The sequence below is a fragment of the Phycodurus eques genome, chromosome 9 (assembly GCF_024500275.1).
Source record: "Phycodurus eques isolate BA_2022a chromosome 9, UOR_Pequ_1.1, whole genome shotgun sequence".
Lineage (NCBI taxonomy): Eukaryota > Metazoa > Chordata > Actinopteri > Syngnathiformes > Syngnathidae > Phycodurus > Phycodurus eques.
In genome coordinates this window covers 9714347-9732721 of record NC_084533.1, presented here as the reverse complement: position 1 = coordinate 9732721, position 18375 = coordinate 9714347, and the positions used below count along the sequence as shown (strand labels likewise).

General features: G+C 41.0%; 1 protein-coding gene across 4 annotated transcripts in view; it reads right to left on the bottom strand.

The window, feature by feature from the left end:
- enox2 (ecto-NOX disulfide-thiol exchanger 2) overlaps positions 1–18375 on the bottom strand; it is a 261786-nt gene that overhangs the window by 45126 nt on the left and 198285 nt on the right. For all 4 annotated transcript variants that reach the window (XM_061685288.1, XM_061685290.1, XM_061685289.1 and 1 more), the window contains 2 exons: positions 13906–14112; positions 4266–4499 (listed from right to left, as the gene is read on the bottom strand). In XM_061685288.1, coding sequence (XP_061541272.1) covers positions 4266–4499; positions 13906–14112 — 441 coding nt within the window. The remainder of the gene's footprint in view (positions 1–4265; positions 4500–13905; positions 14113–18375) is intronic.

Sequence of the window (18375 nt, the reverse complement as noted above, 5' to 3'; positions counted from 1 at the left end):
TAAAGTGAACTTTTGTTAGCATATTTTTTTAGCATATTTTTTTCTGGGAAACCTATCCTCCGCTATTCCCTGTAAAACACCTAGTTCTGTATTTGTTGCTTTTTTCCTGTAATGCCCTAAAATGACACAAGATGGCACCAAAGGTCTGGCTAATAGGAAAGTAGCAATCAGTTACTTGAATAATTGATCAATAAGAATCCTGTCGATTGTCATCGCTGTTGATTCATTTTAAACTGGGGCTGCTTTGCTTTTTCAGGGCCTGAACAATTTATTGTGCTTTATGGAACAATTCATTCTGCTGTGAACCAGAAAATCCCACAGTCGAATGTCTGGCCATCAGTTTATGCCTTTAAATTTAAGTGCTCTTGGCTTATGCAGAAGGACAATGACCAAAAAGATACCAGCAGGTCCAACTATAAATCGCTAAAAAATGAGTGGCTGAGTTAAAATTGTGACTTAAATCCAATTGAGATGCTGTAACTTAAATGTTAAGTTCAAGCTTCCTCCATTATGACTGAATTACAACAAATCTGCAAAGCAGAGTGGGTCAAAATTCCTCCACGGTGAACAGTCATTACTAGTTATCACAAACACTTGATTTCAACTTTTTTTTTTTTTAATTTTCAAATGGACAGCCATTTTCAGGTCTCTCCATAGATGCTCAATTGGGTTTAAGTCAGGGCTCTGGCTGTGCCATTCAAGAACAGTCACTGAGTTGTTCTGAAGCCACTCCATTATTTTAGCTGTGTGCTTAGGGTCATTGTCTTGTTGGAAGGTGAACCTTCAGCCCAGTCTGAGGTCCTGAGCACTCTGGAGAAGGTTTTCATCCAGGATATCCTTGTACTTGGCCGCATTCATCTTTCCTTCGATTCCAACCAGTCGTGCTGTCCCTCCAGCTGAAAAACACCCACAGCATGATGCTGCCACCACCATGCTTCACTGTTGGGACATGTGATGAGCAGTGCCTAGTTTTTCTCGACACATACCATTTAGAATGAAGGCCAAAAAGTGTATCTTGGGGTCATCAGACCAGAGAATCTTCTTTCTTACCATCTTGGAGTCCTTCAGGTGTTTTTTATAGCAAACCCGATGTGGGCTTTCATGTGTCTTGCACTGAGGAGAGGCTTCCGTCAGGCCACTTTGCCATTAAGGCCCAACTGGTGGAGGGCTGTAGTGATGGTTGACTTTCTAGAACTTTCTCCTATCTCCCGTCTGCATCTCTGGAGTTCAGCCACAGTGATCTTTGGGTTCTTTTTTACCTCTCGCACCAAGGCCCTTCTCCTCTGATTGCTCAGTTTTGCCGGATGGCAAGCTCGAGGAAGGGTTCTGGTCGTCCCAAACGTCTTCCATTTAAGGATTATGGAGGCCACTCTGCTCTTAGGAAGAAGGTTTTCGTCCAGGATATCCCTGTACTTGGCCGTATTCGTCCTTCCTTTGATTGCAACAAGTCGTCCTGTCCCTACAGCTGAAAAACACCCCCACAGCATGATGCTGCCACCACCATGCTTCACTGTTGGGACTGTATTGGACAGGTGATGAGCAGTGCCTGGTTTTCTCCACACATACCGCTTAGAATTAAGGCCAAAAAGTTCTATCTATGTCTCATCAGACCAGAGAATCTTATTTCTCACCATCTTGGAGTCCTTCAGTTGTTTTTTTGCAAACTCTTCTGTCGGGCCACTCTGCCATAAAGCCTCGACTAGTGGAGGGCTGCAGTGATGGTTGACTTTCTAGAACTTTCTCCCATCTCCCGACTGCATCTCTGGAGCACAACCATTGTGATCTTTGGGTTCTGGTCGCCCCAAACGTCTTCCATTTAAGCATTATGGAGGCCACTGCGCTCTGAGGAACCTTAAGTGCAGCAGAAATATTTTCGTAACCTTGGCCAGATCTGTGCCTTGCCACAATTCTGTCTCTAAACTCTTCAGGCAGTTCCTTTGACCTCATTATTCTCATTTGCAATCATGCAATGTGAGCTGTAAGGTCTTATATAGACAGCTGTGTGGCTTTCCTAATCAAGTTCAATCAGTCTAATCAAACACAGCTGGACTCCAAAAAAGGTGTAGAACTATCTCAAGGATGATCAGAAGAAATGGAAAGCAGCCGAGTTAAATATGAATGTCACAGCAAAGGGTCTGAATACTTATGGCTGTGTGATATTTCAGTTTTTCTTTTTGAATAAATCTGCAAAAATTTCAACAATTCCGTTTTTTTTTATGTCAATATCGGGTGCTGTGTGTACATTATCGAGGGAAACTTGAACTTAAATGATTTTAGCAAATGGCTGCAATAAGAAAGAGTGAAACATTTAAGGGGTCTGAATACTTTCCGTACCCACTGTATCCAAAATGACATTGGATTCAGGGAATTAACAAGTGCCCTTGTGGGCAAGCTGACCTTTAAAAACAGCAGTGTTTTTGCTTTGATACAGAACAAAACATCCCTGAGGGTTTGAAGAGCTGACAAGAAATATGAAACAAACCTTCTGGGAGACCTTCCCTACCTCAAAGTTATTGCGCTTAAAAAATAAATCAATAGGGTTCTTGATTCTGATATGGGCCAGAAGATTTGATGGAATTTTGTAGTGTATTGTGTCGGTGACAAGAAAAGCAAGGGGACGGCGTCAGAAAAGATGAAAAATTAAATAAAAAGGACAGGTGAGTAAGTAGAAAGCTGGCCTACAGGATGAAAGGGAAAACACAAGCGTACACATGACATATGGCCTTTCACATACATATACGGAAGTGGGGGGGGGGGGGGTCATTTATAGACTGTCAGCTTGTAAAGTGCATCTCTGAGCTTGTTGCCATCAATAAGCAGGGATTTTTTTTTGGAAGAAGAGGAAGAGGGGATTCCCTGCTGCACCCCCCCAACCCCCACCCCCTCTCATTCAAGAGAATGCTTCATTTCAAAAGAGCCAGTGCCAAGCGATTAAAAATAAACCCTTGGCCTGGGCCGAGTTGGGAGCGCCAAGAAAGACACAATGATGGAGACTGGCTTTCAAGTGAAGGGTTGTTGTGTTAGCAGGGAGCCCGAGACTAAAAGAGACCTGGAAGTGTCAGCCCTCATTAGGGAAACAAGTCTGTTCAGCCAGAAACACAGAGGGGACACTTCAGGAGTGTGTAGCGAGGAAGGGACAGGCTTGGAAAGGGCTCGCTTTACTGTATGCGTTCAAACTGGAAGTATTTAACTTGTTACTTTTCAAGATTGGAACCTCCAAAGGGGCACGACTCCAAAACGTGCTGCAATTTGGAGTTCATTCAGTTGAATGGGTGGCTGACTCTGAACAGAGCCAGAACATTCAAGTTTATAAGATGGTGAAAAGGTGAAGGGAATTATTAAAAGCTCCAAATACCAGTCACTGTTAGCACAAAACCGCCAGGCTTCCGCTAGAAAGTAAAAATATCCCAAAAGGACAGCTGAGCCTTATTTGGGGTTCATCTGAGGCACTTTAATTGGTGGCAGTTGTGTGCTGACTGGATGGATGGACGGACGGTTAAATATAAACATATTCACATCCCCCGTTATAAGAGGCTATGCACAGTTGTGCAACCACAATTGTTTGTTTTTACTTTCCCTCTAAAATAAAATACAAAAATAAAATACTGTACGAGAATACAATTGTAATCTTATGTGAATAAATTGTTTTGAGAAAAATGCAATAATTTAAGAACAACATTTAAGTCAGATTTTTTGGGGGTTAAAACAAATAAAAGAACAAAGGCATAATCTTACAAGAAAGTCATTTTTTTTTCTGGATAAAAAGCAGTATTTTTAGAACAGAAATTGTAATCTTATGAGAATAAAGTCCTAATTTTTGGGGGGATTTTTTTTAAACATAAGACAGATATGAATCAGAGAAGAGAAAGTGAAGAAATATTTTCTTTGGAAAACAAAAGGGGAATACTACAACAATGTCTTAATTCCAACGTAGTCGTAATTAGATCTGATTAATACTGTGTTTTTTAGATAGATAAAAAAAACAAAACTATGCATTGTTATCTTATGAGCGTAAAGTTGTCGGACTACTTTTTATCTTGTTGGACGGTTAAGAATGTGAGCGGCTTTACAGCTAATAAAGGTTTTAAAATGGTGACAATTTGATCCTGGAACAGATTCAGTCATTTGACATTATTTCCTATGGTACAATTGCTTTAAAATAAGGAGAACTTCGAAGTCAATCAGCATACGGGAACTTATTGTGTTTGACTTTGGAGGGTCCAATGTTGTGGAATATTATACTATATTAATACGTGATACAAAACCTTTAATTTTGTCGCCCAGCTGGCTACATTCGTGCTCAGAGAAGTGCACAATGGGGGGAGGCGAGGGCGGCCGGAGGCGGTCCTCCTCTATCTTGCGTCGGTGCCGCTCCTCTCTGGCCATCATGCGCTGGCGACACTCCCACTCGTAGAGGTCGTCCCGAGCCTGGGCGAAGTCCACGTGGAGGCGCCCCGTGTCTTTTTTGTCCGTGCTGGAGCCCAGTCGGATGCGATAACCTTGAGAGACAACAGGCGAGACCAGAAGGTGCTCAAAATACAACAGTGTGGATCTTAAGGTCCAACAACCTGCTATCATTCCCCTGAGTGTTCAGCGCAGTGGCCCCAATGTCAGTTATGTTTACAAAAATGTGGATTAAGGTTTTGAGGAGATATTTGACAATAAAAAGTGACAGTGTCAAGCGAGTTTGTCAAAAAGCAAGACAGACTGAATGTGACACAATCATGGTTATATGGATGGCGACGAAAGTCTTCTTTTTGACAGCTGGCAATTTTTCATAGCCAATTCACACAAGAGCGAGCACTATTTTCTCAATGGCGCCTTCAAACTTACATCTTTTACCACAATTTACAAATACATGAATTTAGGGGAACCGCACAACTCCTCATTGCTGCAATATCATTCCACTGAGTGGTAGGATGGAACAAGTGAGCACTAACGGGACTTATTATATTTTTCTTACCTTCCTCCTCACTCGATACGCTTCAGATGATCTTCCACAAATTGTGTTTGGGACATTTGAGACTATTGATTCTTACCGTCACTCACCATCTTCATTGCTTGTATGCTACCTTTGTTTCACAGGGCATACAGACTGGGTTTGAAGGTGTACAGAAGTTGTACGGTATGTAGGGTTGGCCATCGAGAATCGAGAACCGATTGGAACGAGGACTAACGCTCCGGTTCTTCTGGAATCGTTCAAATTTAAAAATTCTGGTTCCCAGTTTCGATGCCTCGTCCGTTGACCCCGAAGAAGAAGTGCCGAGAACCAACAAAGAAGAACGCACACAAAGACAAGCTTGTGCCCAACGGCGGTGGCGAACAAAAGTGTGTCTTACCTTTGTTAAAATGAATGACCAGTTGCCTCAGTGCAACACTTGGAATAAGATTACAATATATTGTGCAAAGGAGGCTTTTACGATGTGTAGCGTCTGATGCGCTCCGAGGCTTAAACTATGCGCTCCGAGCCTCAGCCTACACCACGCGGAGCTTCTGTGAAGTCAACTCTCAGTCAATTGGGTGAGTGAAATGATAAAATAGATCTATACCAACATTGAGACAGATAACAAGGTAAACAGTTGGTTGGACTTTTGCACTGATGGTTTTTAGCATTTAATTTAGTCTTCAAACCAACGTAAGAGTCAACGGCAGAAAAAAAAAACTTAACATCGAGCTAAAACTAGGAGCAACTTTACATCACAATGAATTGGGACAAAATTCACATAAACGTTGCCTCCCAGTATCACAAACACTAACCTTGTGCCTCAACGGTGGTTAAGGAAAGGAATCACCGTTTTATAGCATTTGGTTCCAAAATATAATCACAGGTGTCGTGTGAAGTTACTTTTCATGCTAAAATGTTGAGTTACGGTGCATACTCTTTGAAATAAAAGGCTACAAGCTTAAAACAGTAAGACAAGTTAAAATTTGCACATATAAACTATTTAAAAAAATATATTTCGATAAAAACAGTCCCAAATAATGATTTGTTATACCGCCAATGCTATATTTAACTTTTAGCTGTAACATTAATTAAAAATATGAAGTCAATTGGGTTAGTTCCACACACATTGCCTTTTAGTTCATAGGTTTGATACTGATATTGTTTATAAAGAACCCGAGTCATCCATCCATCCATCCATTTTCTGAGGTGCTTCTCCTCACTAGGGTCGCGGGCGTGCTGGAGCCTATCCCAGCTGTCATCGGGCAGGAGACGGGGTACATCCTGAACTGGTTGCCAGCCAATCGCAGGGCACATACAAACAAACAACCACCCGCACTCACATTCACACCTTCGGGCAATTTAGAGTCTCCAATTAATGCATGTTTTTGGGATGTGGGAGGAAACCGGAGTGCCTGGAGAAAACCCACGCAGGCACGGGGCGAACATGCAGACTCCACACAGGCGGGGCCGGGGATTGAACCCGGGTCCTCAGAACTGTGAGGCTGACGCTCGAACCAAGAAAATGGATGTTCATAATTCAGACACCCTTCATTTAAACCATGCAAACTTTTTTGACCCAGCCCCCTATAAGAATCGGAATCGAGAATCATTTGGAACTGAAATCGAGGCCGGAATCGCTCAAATTCAAACGATGCCCAACCCTAATGGTATGGTAGCTTTTATTGTCAATCCGTCATTGAAGCGTGTATATAAGGTATACAAGTGGTGTGGGCCGAGTGTGGACAGAAGTACAGAGGGTGTAGGTTATGCAAAGGGTGTATAGAAGGTGTACAGTGGGTGTATACAGAGGTAAAACGTGTGCACAAAGCGTATACCTACAGTGTAACGAAAGTGTACAGCGGGTGTATACAGATTGTAAACAGCTGATGCATAGAGTGTACAGAAGTGTACAAGGGGATATAGTGGGTGTATTTACGGTGTATCGAAGGTGTATGGAGGGTGTACAGAGGGTGTATACAGGGGTGCATCGAAGGTACAGCTGGTGTATGGTGAGGTACAGAGGCTGTAGAAACTGTACACAGGGGGTGCATAGAGTTATGTATTATGTACATAGAGTATACAAAGGGTGTATGCAAGATGCACTGAAGGTGTATACAGAAGGTATATACAGAGTGTACAGTGGGAGTATACAGGGCGTACAGAGGATATATATGTGGTTGTATATAGAAATTATTCCTTTCTATATACAACCACATAATAATGTGTGTGGTTATGAGGTAATGAGGTCTGTAGTTTTGACAGAAGTCCTGCAGTCTTTAGCAATTAGCAATAACATGGTGTTAGTGATGATGTCAACTCTACATTAATTATTAATTTACATTCAAATTTCACTCGCAATGACTCATGGATTCAAAAGTTCCTTTTGTGAACGACTCATTTCTGAAATGATTCAGAGTGTATTTCTGTCCGGGTGCCCTCCAACTTAACACTGTGACGGTGTGCAGTGTGTGTGATTCACACAATTCTCACTCATCACAAGAGACAGTGGTGGTGGCAGAGGTTTATAATGGGGAGGGGATTGCGGGAACAGGAAAAGAAATAAGCCCAAGTTCAAGGGCTTAAAGTTAGGTCTGCTGCACAATCTAGCACCTCTTCAATATTTCATGTCGGGAGATCTCAGAGTGTTAAGGCTGCGGTGTATAAGCAGTGTGTGTGTGTGTGTGTGTGTGTGTGCCCTATCCAAACTACTGGCTAATACATGAAGTGGAGCTCCACATCACACACAACTCCTCAGTCAAAGTCACATGACCACACCCTCTACCATGCGACAGAGTTGCTACTGTCTTGAACTGGGGCGTCATCCACTTAAGACAAATAAACACCTTCCTCAAATAGACGCCTTATTCTCCCCCCATCCGGTAAGCAACAGATAGTAAATGTAATTATTGTACTTCAGTTCATAGACGCCGAAGCGTTGCGTCTCCGGATACTGTGCAGTATTAAAGATGATCTTACATTATGTAGAGACGGCATTTTTAACGTCAACTGGTATTCCAGTAGATGTGATTGCTCCACAATGTTTTATGCATTCAGATTAATGTTACCAGGAGCTACGCAATTTACGAGTTGTGCCTAGTCTGATTTTATATACTGTTGAATCTTCGCCTACTTCGATATTTACAAATTTAACTTCAGTGGTGCCTGGAGATACAAGTGACGACTTATGAGTTTTTCGGGATGCGAGATGTAATTTGGAGAGCTTCTGCTTTGACTTAAGACCAAAACTTTGAGACATGAGTCCTGTATTGTGGCAGTGAAATCAGTTCACTTCACTGCACAACAAGCAACACTTTTGGAGCTAGTGAAGAATTCTTAAAAAAAAGAACAAAAAAAGGCTTCAAGCTGTTAAATGCCACTCCCTCTTGAAGTTTACTGTCAAACTGAACAAAAAGCAAAGATAATTACACATTGTGCATGTAAAACAACTGTGTCCGCGAGCTTAATGCAAACACATTATGGGAAATGCCATAGATGGGCTAACAAACAGCATGTGTGGTGGCATTATAATGCTGTAAGCCACAGATAGTTGAACAAAAACAGTGGAGCAACACATGTATACAAACAGGCTAATAGTACTACAGCTTACTAAGTCACAGTAGTTGAGAAACTGTTCTTCATGTGTCTGCATTGACTGAATTATCCTGCCCTCCGGTGACCAAGCCCCACACACCAGAAGGAGCCGCAGTGAATAAATCACGATGCACTGTTTAATTCTTTATATTCTATTTGATGTTCTTACTATATATTTTCATGAAGTAAAATATGATAGAGTGCTATTTTGCCTACTAAAAAACACATCCCAAACTTTTTTATTGTTTTTTTTCCGGGGAGACCGGAACAGGTAAATGGGGACAGATGATATGAGAAACAAGGATTTTGAGGTACGAATGTGGTCATGGAATGACCAAAACTTGTATCTCAAGGCACAGCTGTATTTGCATTTTTTTTGTGAAACCTATCCTTAACTATTTGCTGAAAAACTCAACTATTTACTGCTCTGTTCTCTCCGTGACACCCTAAGACTGTGCTTCTCAATTGTTTTCTGTTACGACCCCCCCAGGAAGAAGAAAACAATTTGCGACCCCCCCACCTGCAGCCCCCGCGAGAACACCTCTATATAACATTGTATATAAAGGATAATCTAATCTAATCCTTATAAAAATTGAAGAAAGTACAAAAGAAAGAGATATAGGCTGCCATCTATTGCAGTGGATGGGCAATTACACTTCATTCTAGCACGGCAAACCATGTTCTTCAGGGTCTCACACGCCCCCCCTGGCATCGCAACGCGCCCCACTATTTGGGAAGCACTGCCCGAAGATATCACAGCATGGTGCCAAAGCCCTGGTTTATAGGAACGTAGTAATCAGTATCAAGAATGTATATATAAGGGCTACATCTTCATTCTTGATGTTTGTAGGTCAGAGAGGAGCTTAGCCTTGGGTTGTTAGCAAGTTATGGAGAAACCAACATCAAATCATTTGAAAGCCATTTATTTTTCAGGGTAACACTATAAGATCAATTTAAAAAACTTTACGATCACAGTTTGTTTGTTTGGTTTATTTATGGCTTAAACTATTAATTTAGGCAATTTTTAACTTTTTTTTAGGGAGGCATCAATTACTCCTTGCTTTGCCTATCCCCTGTGAAGGGCGGTGGGTTTACTTTATTGGAAATACTGGGAAATATATACTAACAATTTTCACGAATAAAAGCCTTTCCTCCTCGCTCCACTATTCACAGAAACACACTAATTCTACCAGTCAGAATGTTCTTTTCACAATCTAAACCAAGCGCTGAATTGTGACGCATTTTTAATCATTTCAACTTCCTTGAGCCAACGCTCGATGAATCACACGTCAATAAATTGGGAAGACAGATGGCGTGGGATACTACAATACCTATGAGCCCCAGCTAGCGTTGCTGTGCAGAGGCAGGTGTGAATCAGCATTGCGGCAAATAGGCTGCTTATGTCCCAGCCGGTAATTCAAGATTGCATTCATGGTAAGTAATGTGTGACGTCATCGTTGCTGAATGTATTAGACGTTGACCCACAATCTTAAACTATTCTGTTAAGTTGGTCATCATCAACGAGTCAACTGACAACCTATTGGGAGGCTTTTATTGGTCCAAACACATTTTGTAATCCATCCATCCATTTTCTATAGGTCTTGTCCTTATTTACAGGTGAGCTGGAGTCTATAACAGCTGACTTTGGGCAAGAGGCAAATTGCAGGGCACATATAGACAAATTACCATTCACACTGACATTCATACCTACTGTATGGACAATTTAGAATCTTTGAGGAAGCTGGTGTACCTGGGACGAAAATCCACAGTCTAGTTTCAAACAAAAAAAGGAGTGCTACAGAAAAATGCAGTGAAACTCGACAAACGCTGCTCAAAACATTTTTTTTTATAATTGTATCCATGCATCCATGCGTCCATCCATTCCAAGGATTAAGAATTACAGCACACCTAGCCTGTTTTCAGGGGATGGCACTGTCTCCAATGCGGGGCCAATGCCAAGTACGGCTTTGGCTACCATGACAACCGGGGGTGGATCTAAGGGGTTGCAACGAGGCAAGTGGCTACTTACAAATAGTCCAGAGTGTAAAAAAAAAAGATTAAAATTAATGACCAGTAACCTCAGTACAACACTTGGAATAAGATTAATTGTGCAAAGGAGGCTTTCACAATGTGTAGCGTCTGACACGCTCTGAGCCTCAGCCTACACCGCACGGGGCTTCAGTGAAGTCAACTCTCAGTCAATTGGGTGAGTGAAACAATAAAATACGTCTATGCCAACATTGAGAGAGCTAACAAGGTAAACGGTTGATTGCAGTATTGCTCTGATGGTTTTTAGCGTTTATTTTAGTCTCCAAACCAACGTAAGAGCCGATGACAGGGAAAAAAAGAGCTTAACATTGAGCTACAACTTCACCATAGCAACTTTACATCATAATGAATTGGGACAAAATTCACATAAATGTCTCACAGTATCAAAAACACTAACCTTGTGCCTCATCGATGAGTAGGGAAAGGAATCAACGTTTTATAACATTTGATTCCATCCATTTACCAAAAATCACCGGGGCCGTGTGAAGTTTCTTTTCATGTCAAAATGCAAAAGTTCCGGTGCGTACCCTTCAAAATAAAAGGCTAGCAGCCTAAAACAGGAAGTCAAGTTAAAACCTGCACATAAACCATTTGATGTGATGAAACAGTCACAAATAACTATTTTAACAATGCTATATTTAACTTTTAGCTGAAACATGAATTAATGAATATTAAGTCAATTGGGTGAGTTCCACACACATTGCCTTTTAGTTCACAGGTTTGATATTGACACTGGTTATAAAGCACCCTGAGTAAAATTTTCATTTTAGTCAATGCTGTGGGCTGCTAAAAAATGGATGTTCATAATTTGGACACCCTTTATTTAAACCATGCAAACCTTTTTTGACCCAGCCCCCTAAAAGAATCGGAATCGAGAACCGTTTGGAATCAGAATCGAACTAAGGAAGCAGAATCGAAACCGGAATCGCTCAAATTCAAACGATGCCCAACCCCAGTTATATGTTAAGTAATGCACCCCACTTGGGCTCAAGCCCCGGAAATCAACCATCAGTTTTAGGGATCAAATCAAAATAAACTTTATTTATAAATCACTTTTCATACAATAAAATGCAACTCAAAGTACTTGCCACGCATCTACACAAACACAAACGGCGGTGACTGGGCACAGAGACTCCAGGTGAGGAAACACCATCTCAGGGAGCCGTCTGCACCAAGGGCAGACAACAGTCACGCCCTTCCAGGTCTCACTGTCTTTGCCCACATGAGCATTGAAGTCCCCCAGCAGAACGATGGAGTCCCCAGCGGGCAGCGGTGCATTGGGGAAGACAAGAACTGATGACGCTTGGCGCCGAATTGAAGCATGCATATTTACTACCGCTATGTATGTATGCTGCCTTCTTCAGCAATGCACGAGACGCTAATCCCCCTTTGGTTGTCATGCTGAGCGGCGGCTGCGCTGGATCAATCCAGGGCGTAACTAGGCAGTCATTTGGTGGCAAGAGGCAAATATAGTCACAGCCTCTCATCCGCGCCCCCCCCCCCCCCCCCCCCCCCCCCCTATGTAATTTTGAACACTTTGTCCTGCTTTTGAAATCGGACATTTTAAATTAGCCAACTAATATTTACCACCAAAGATTAAGACTATTAATGTTCATCTTAAACTAAAAAGTGTGAATTTGAATTCCTTTAGATGCTTCTTGGGGATGATCAAATTACGTGAATCATCTCAACACTTTTACTTTAATTGATAAGAACATTAGTTAACAATTAATATAGAGTAGTTTACAATTTCAACCGCTTTTATACACACATTTTGGTGATGAAAAGTGTCACTTGTGTCACTCTCCGCCTGATCTCTATACTCGGCTGACACTGACAGCAGTGCCACTGCTCCTGACAAGAGCATCATTCTACAGTATTACATTTTTACAAGGCATGAAGTTAAATCAATATGTCAGTATTTTACTGTGATGGAAGGTTTTTCTTTTTGCAATTCAACATTAAAATAAAGATTAGTTCTTCATATCAATTCATCATAACATTGAGGCCTGACTAATAAGAATAAGTTGCTTATTTCTTGGCTAGATCCAATGTTGTGTTGGACATACTATAGAATGATTTATTTGTATTGTTTAGTGTTTTCCTCCTGAATTTTTTTTTAAATTCGATTTTTGATTTTTCAATATTTGTCTAAAAGAAACAACGCAAACAAAAAATCCTCGCAATTAAGAGCATTTCCCCAAACCGTTTAGCCCTACTCCTGATTGATGACTAGGTAGTTTTAATCGTTAAAGCTTATCAATTTAGTTTCCAGTGACGAGGACTGGCTCGGTGTGGCTAAAGGTTTAGCCACATCAACACGTGATGTTGTGACTAACCACACACAAGGGTGGCTAGATTTTAATACTGTTTAGCCACATTGGTTAAGAGGTTTCATGACCCAATGCCAACCCAGATAGGGATGCACCAATACTGATACAAGTATCTTAAATCAATACAAGTGTCGGTATCTGTGCCAATACAGTGCGTCTGTACAGTACACATACAAGAAAAATAGATAACAGATAATAGTACAGGTAATCACAGTTACAGTTTGTTTGACGCATTGATTTGTACCCGGCGCTGAATTAATGCTTTTAACCACACATTTAACCCTTTTAGCACCATAATAATAGATATATTTATTAGTTTCACAGCTTTCAGGGTCAGTTTGAATGATTAAAATTGCACGAAGTCGCGAGAGGTTACGGTAGTTTGAAATACACATGCGTCATGGTGTCACCGGTGATCCCCATCATTTTAAAAGGGTTCAAATAGATTGGAAATTGTGTCTGAAGCTTTTAATTTCATCAGGTTATTCATCTGGGCAGCACGGCCTAGTGATTAGCATGTTTGCCTCACAGTCAGGATGCTCTGGGTTTGAATCTCAGCTTTGGCCTCCCTTTGTGGGATTTACTTACTGTTCTTTCCATGCTTGCTTGCTTTTCTGTGGGCGCTCTGGCTTCCTCCCACATTCCAAAAACATGCATCTTAGGTATATTGAAGATCTGCCCGTAGTGTTTCTCTGTATGTGCCATAAGATTGACTGGCGACCAGTACAGGGTGTACTTCGCCTCTCGCCCAAAAGTCAGCTGGTGTAGGCTCTAGTTTACTCATGACCCTTTATGAAGACAAGCGCTATTGATGCATTATTCATCTGTCCACGAAAAGAGTCGGATCAGTTTTCAGGAAATGATGATGTTCACATTTGAAGGCGTCAATATGGATTTCCAAAAGGTCGGGACAGCCAGCATTTTCATCAATCGAAGAAAGAAAAATAGTCGTCAACACTTGTGGCTAGGCTGAGAAATGTTGCTTACCGGACAGGAAGAGGGCCTTGTCCACTGTAAACTCCTCTGCGAATCGAATATGGCAGAAGTTCTTCTTGCTTTTGCGAATAGCCGTAATATCGCCACACTGTCCGAACACCTCCATGATGAGCTGTTCGTTGGCATTCTCGGGCAGGCCGCCGACAAACACCGTCTTACAACCTGGAGGGCGCTCTCTGGTCGCTGGAGGGGGGAGATCTGTTGGTCGAAAAAGAATGGCTGGACTTAGAACTGGAGATGAGGATAATCCATTTTTTCCCCCAGGAGTACAAACTAATTAATTATTTATACCTAGCAAGAACATGGTCTGAAGAATAAACTGTTGAGGCAACTTTTTGGAAGACAATAAAATCCAAGTCACAACAGCATTTTACTATTAAAAGCGCAGAAGGGAGCAGTGGTGACAATTGTAAAATACTCAATAATTGAATATGTGCTTGAAACGGCAATATCTGTATAATGTCTATTCTATCGGGCTCAATAAAAACAGAAATGTTTAAGTGCTGTAATACATCAAATTGAAGGAGGAAAAGAAGTGACAGCCGACAATGTTATCCTGAAGAATTACAAAAATCCATTAAGTTCCTCCAGGAAAATTCTCAACAAGGGAACAACAAAAACAGCAAATAACAAAGAAACCAATCTAAATTATGTGGTTCTCACATGACGCTTGAAGAAACGCACATCGTCATCAAAAGCCCAACACATGAATAGGGATGACTTGGGACGTGGCTTGATTTGGCTTCTTGATTGTATGTGTAAGATTAATGCCACTAGTAAAGCATCCCATGCATGAAAATGAACCAAGTGTAAGGTCCCGTTGCATGACAGTAATCCCTTATCCAAAGAGGACGAGTGTTGACTTATCTCATTTTCAATAGTTCAGACACAGTCGATGTGATTGGAGGAGTCGACGACAGGAGAGTCGGATAATCAAAGGCACGTCAAGGATGCTTCTTGTTGCGTCGGAGAAGCTCGGCCTGCTTTCAGACAATCTGATTTGAATGCTTTTAACAAGAACTGCAACCCTTGATTCACAGTCGTATTCAAAGGTGTGACTTCATTTATAATTTACAGTATATCATCGTGGATAGAGACAAAATGCATTTAAAAGGCTTTAAATATGCTAATCTGCAAGTTTGAGGGCACCAAACAAAAAGTCGAGATGTTAAGGTGATCTGCTATAGCTTGTTACATACACATATGGATACACACTGAGTCCATTTCCTGGAAGTTTGCAGATATAGACATATCAAACGCGGTGTTGATAATCAAAGCAAATCATTTCCACCATCTGCATGTTAGCATTTTTCTTAACAAGAACAACATTATTAATACCTCATCAACTGTTAAAAGGTTTACTCTCCTACAAAACGCTGATCACGAACGACATTGATTAATTGCTGAATGTAATAGAAGTAAACGGGCAGTGACATTTACGGTGAGTAATTACTGTATTACTTTTTTGAAAAACCTTTTGTTGTTTATGCCAGTTACGTAGTGCAGAACAGCTTACCCGGGTACTTAACTTATTTTTGGGGATTTTAAACCAAAACTAGTGGACGCATTGGTGGCCCCTATTCAAGTACTTTCATCTCTACTAAAAGTTTCAACAGTAAGTTATTGTAGTGTAAAATAAAAAAGGCCACACAGCTTCCATACAATTGGTACATACTGTACTTCCAAAGTATTTTTAACAAAATATTCTCCATAACATTTAAACTAAAGCTTTTCAAACTCTTATACTGTATGTTCAATGAATCAAACTGCCATGCGCCATTGAGTTGAGCATGTTTCATGAGATTCGAGTTACAACATGTAGTCCTTGTTGGTGACCCTGTCATATTGAATGGACACTTTATACAATAAATTACTAATAGAAACAGTTTACACGAATATAAACTATTTTAATATTGCTGTGGGACGAAATGAGACTAGCCACCGATCAAATCAGATCGCAGATCGATTAGTTACAAAGATCCATCTGATTGGAATAATATCTCCGGCTCATTCAATTACCACTCTTGATTGATTCAGTATTTCTTTATTCTTTATCCATCCATCCATCCATTTTCTACACCATTTATCCTCACTAGGACGCTGGAGCCTATCCCAGCTGACTGCGGGCAAGAGACAGGATACACCCTGAACAGGTCCCCAGCCAATTGCAGGGCACATATGGACAAACAATCATTCACACTCACATTCCCACCTATGGGCAATTTAGAGTCTTCAGTTAACCTACCACGCATGTCTTTGGAAGGTGGGAGGTAACCGGAGTACCCGGAGAAAAGAAACCACGCAGGCACAGGGAGAACATGCAAACTCCACAAAGGCGAGGCCGGATTTGAACGCGGCACCTCAGAACAGTGAGGCAGATATGCTAACCAGTCGTCACCGTGCCACCTTTATTCTTGCATCTTAAAACATCATTTTCATGTTTTGAATGTCCATGTCACCCCTTTAACATATTTCACACTGCCAATGACTGATTACGGATCATCTTACTGTTCTGCCTATGATTGTGAACTTATCAATATTTTGGGTCACTGTTTCTAATCATGTTATATCTTGGGTTAGAGGAAGTGGGTGGGAGTGGGTGAGTGACCTAATTTAGTGTTATTATTTTCTTTTGTTTGTAGTATGTATTATTTGTTCTGTAATTCTGTTTATGTTATCCATGTTGTATCTGTGTTTTTGGGACCCCTCGAAAATGCATCTCACGGGGTTATTGTCAGGGTTATTTTAACCAACACGTTCACACCAAGGAAGGAGACAGAAGTAAGAATCACAACTTGAGCTAAGTAACTTTGCAAAGTGAGAGCAGCTACAAGAACAAGCACCGCACTTATCTCCCCCAACTCCTCTGAGGTGGCTGTCCTTGTGCAGCTCTTTTTATTTAGGCTTGAGTAGGTGGTATCACAATCCATGACCTTTTAAGGAATAGGTTGTTATCAAGATGTGGTCAGTGCCTGGAGGTGTGGGGGTTAGTGCATTGTAGTACTTTTCCAAACTCCTCTTGTTTCCAGTGAACAAGGGTGCTATCATATTAATGCAGTTACAGCAACAATGTGTTTTTATGCGATAATAGATAAAAAACTTTCCATCAGTTATCCTTCAATAAATTCAAACAAATGTCATGTATTATGGTCGATATAATTACTATGTTTATAATGTGGATCAATAAAAATAAAATAATAGATGTTTTAGAACTTTTGATTTTATTGGACCTTCTTAAGTGTCCATATCAACTATATTGCCAAATGTATTTGCTCACCTGCCTTGACTCAGATATTAATTTACAGTAAGTGACATCCCAGTCTTTATCCATTGAGTGGACAGTAAGCGAGGCCTTCTCGTCCAACATCAGTATGTGACCTCAGAAATATGTTCCTGGAAGAATGAGGAAAAATTCCCATAAATTTACTTTTAAACTTTGTTGAAAGCCTTCCCACTAGATTTGAAGCTCTATAGCAGCAAAGGGTAGACCAACATGATATTAAATCATATGGATTTAGAATGGGATATCACTTAAAATCATATGTGAGTCAAGGCAGGTGAGCAAATACTTTTGGCAATATAGTGTATTTCAACAAAGTCTTTATCACGTTAGTTGTAGTATCGTGTTTGGAAACACAGTATTAGGAGAATAACTGGTTCATAGGGCTTAGTCTAAGGTTTGACAGTTAAGGGGCATGCATTCAAAGCATATGTTTTGCCCTTAAGGGCAAAAGTACAGCAAACCATCTGTTGAATCAGTCTGTGAAAATGATAAATGATGTACCCTGGCTCTCTCATAGCACACTAATGTCTTGCATTTCAGGCCAATCTTAACGTATACATGCAAGATAAATCAGATTTCCAATCACAATCATGTTGTCTTACTTGACTTGATATGTGGATTGATACTGCTCTGGCAGTACAGTGGTGATCAGTCAACTGTCCGAAGTGAGCTGGGATCGGTTCCGGTTACCTGCAACACTAATGAGGATGAGCGAGAAAACTAACGAATGGAACTGTCCCAGGCCACGTTCATGTACAGGTAAGTCAGGCAATGCTTGTTTTCCACTGTGCAGTACCTATTCATGATTAATCCTTATCCAGTGACAAAAGTGACTATACGACACTATTTCCACTGCCATGTTAGATGATGTTCAAAGTGTCAAAACCATTGCTGCGTCTGTATCATCAGAATTTTGATAATAAATGTTGCCCTGGACTCCAAAGTCTTCACTTTGCTGCAGTGGTCCCTTTTCTTGCTGCCCTCAGTCTTGAATAAAATGCATTTCCTTATTGTGGCCGACAGCCACATGCTGAGAAGCAAACAGGAGACCCTTGTTCTCCTCGATTGTTGCTGTTAGTGAGTGTGGCCAAGAATTGTTGCTCTGCCAAACAGCTGTTTGTCGTGAAGTGAGTTGAGTTCACTGCTACCATCTTGCGATCATATCTCAAATTTATGCT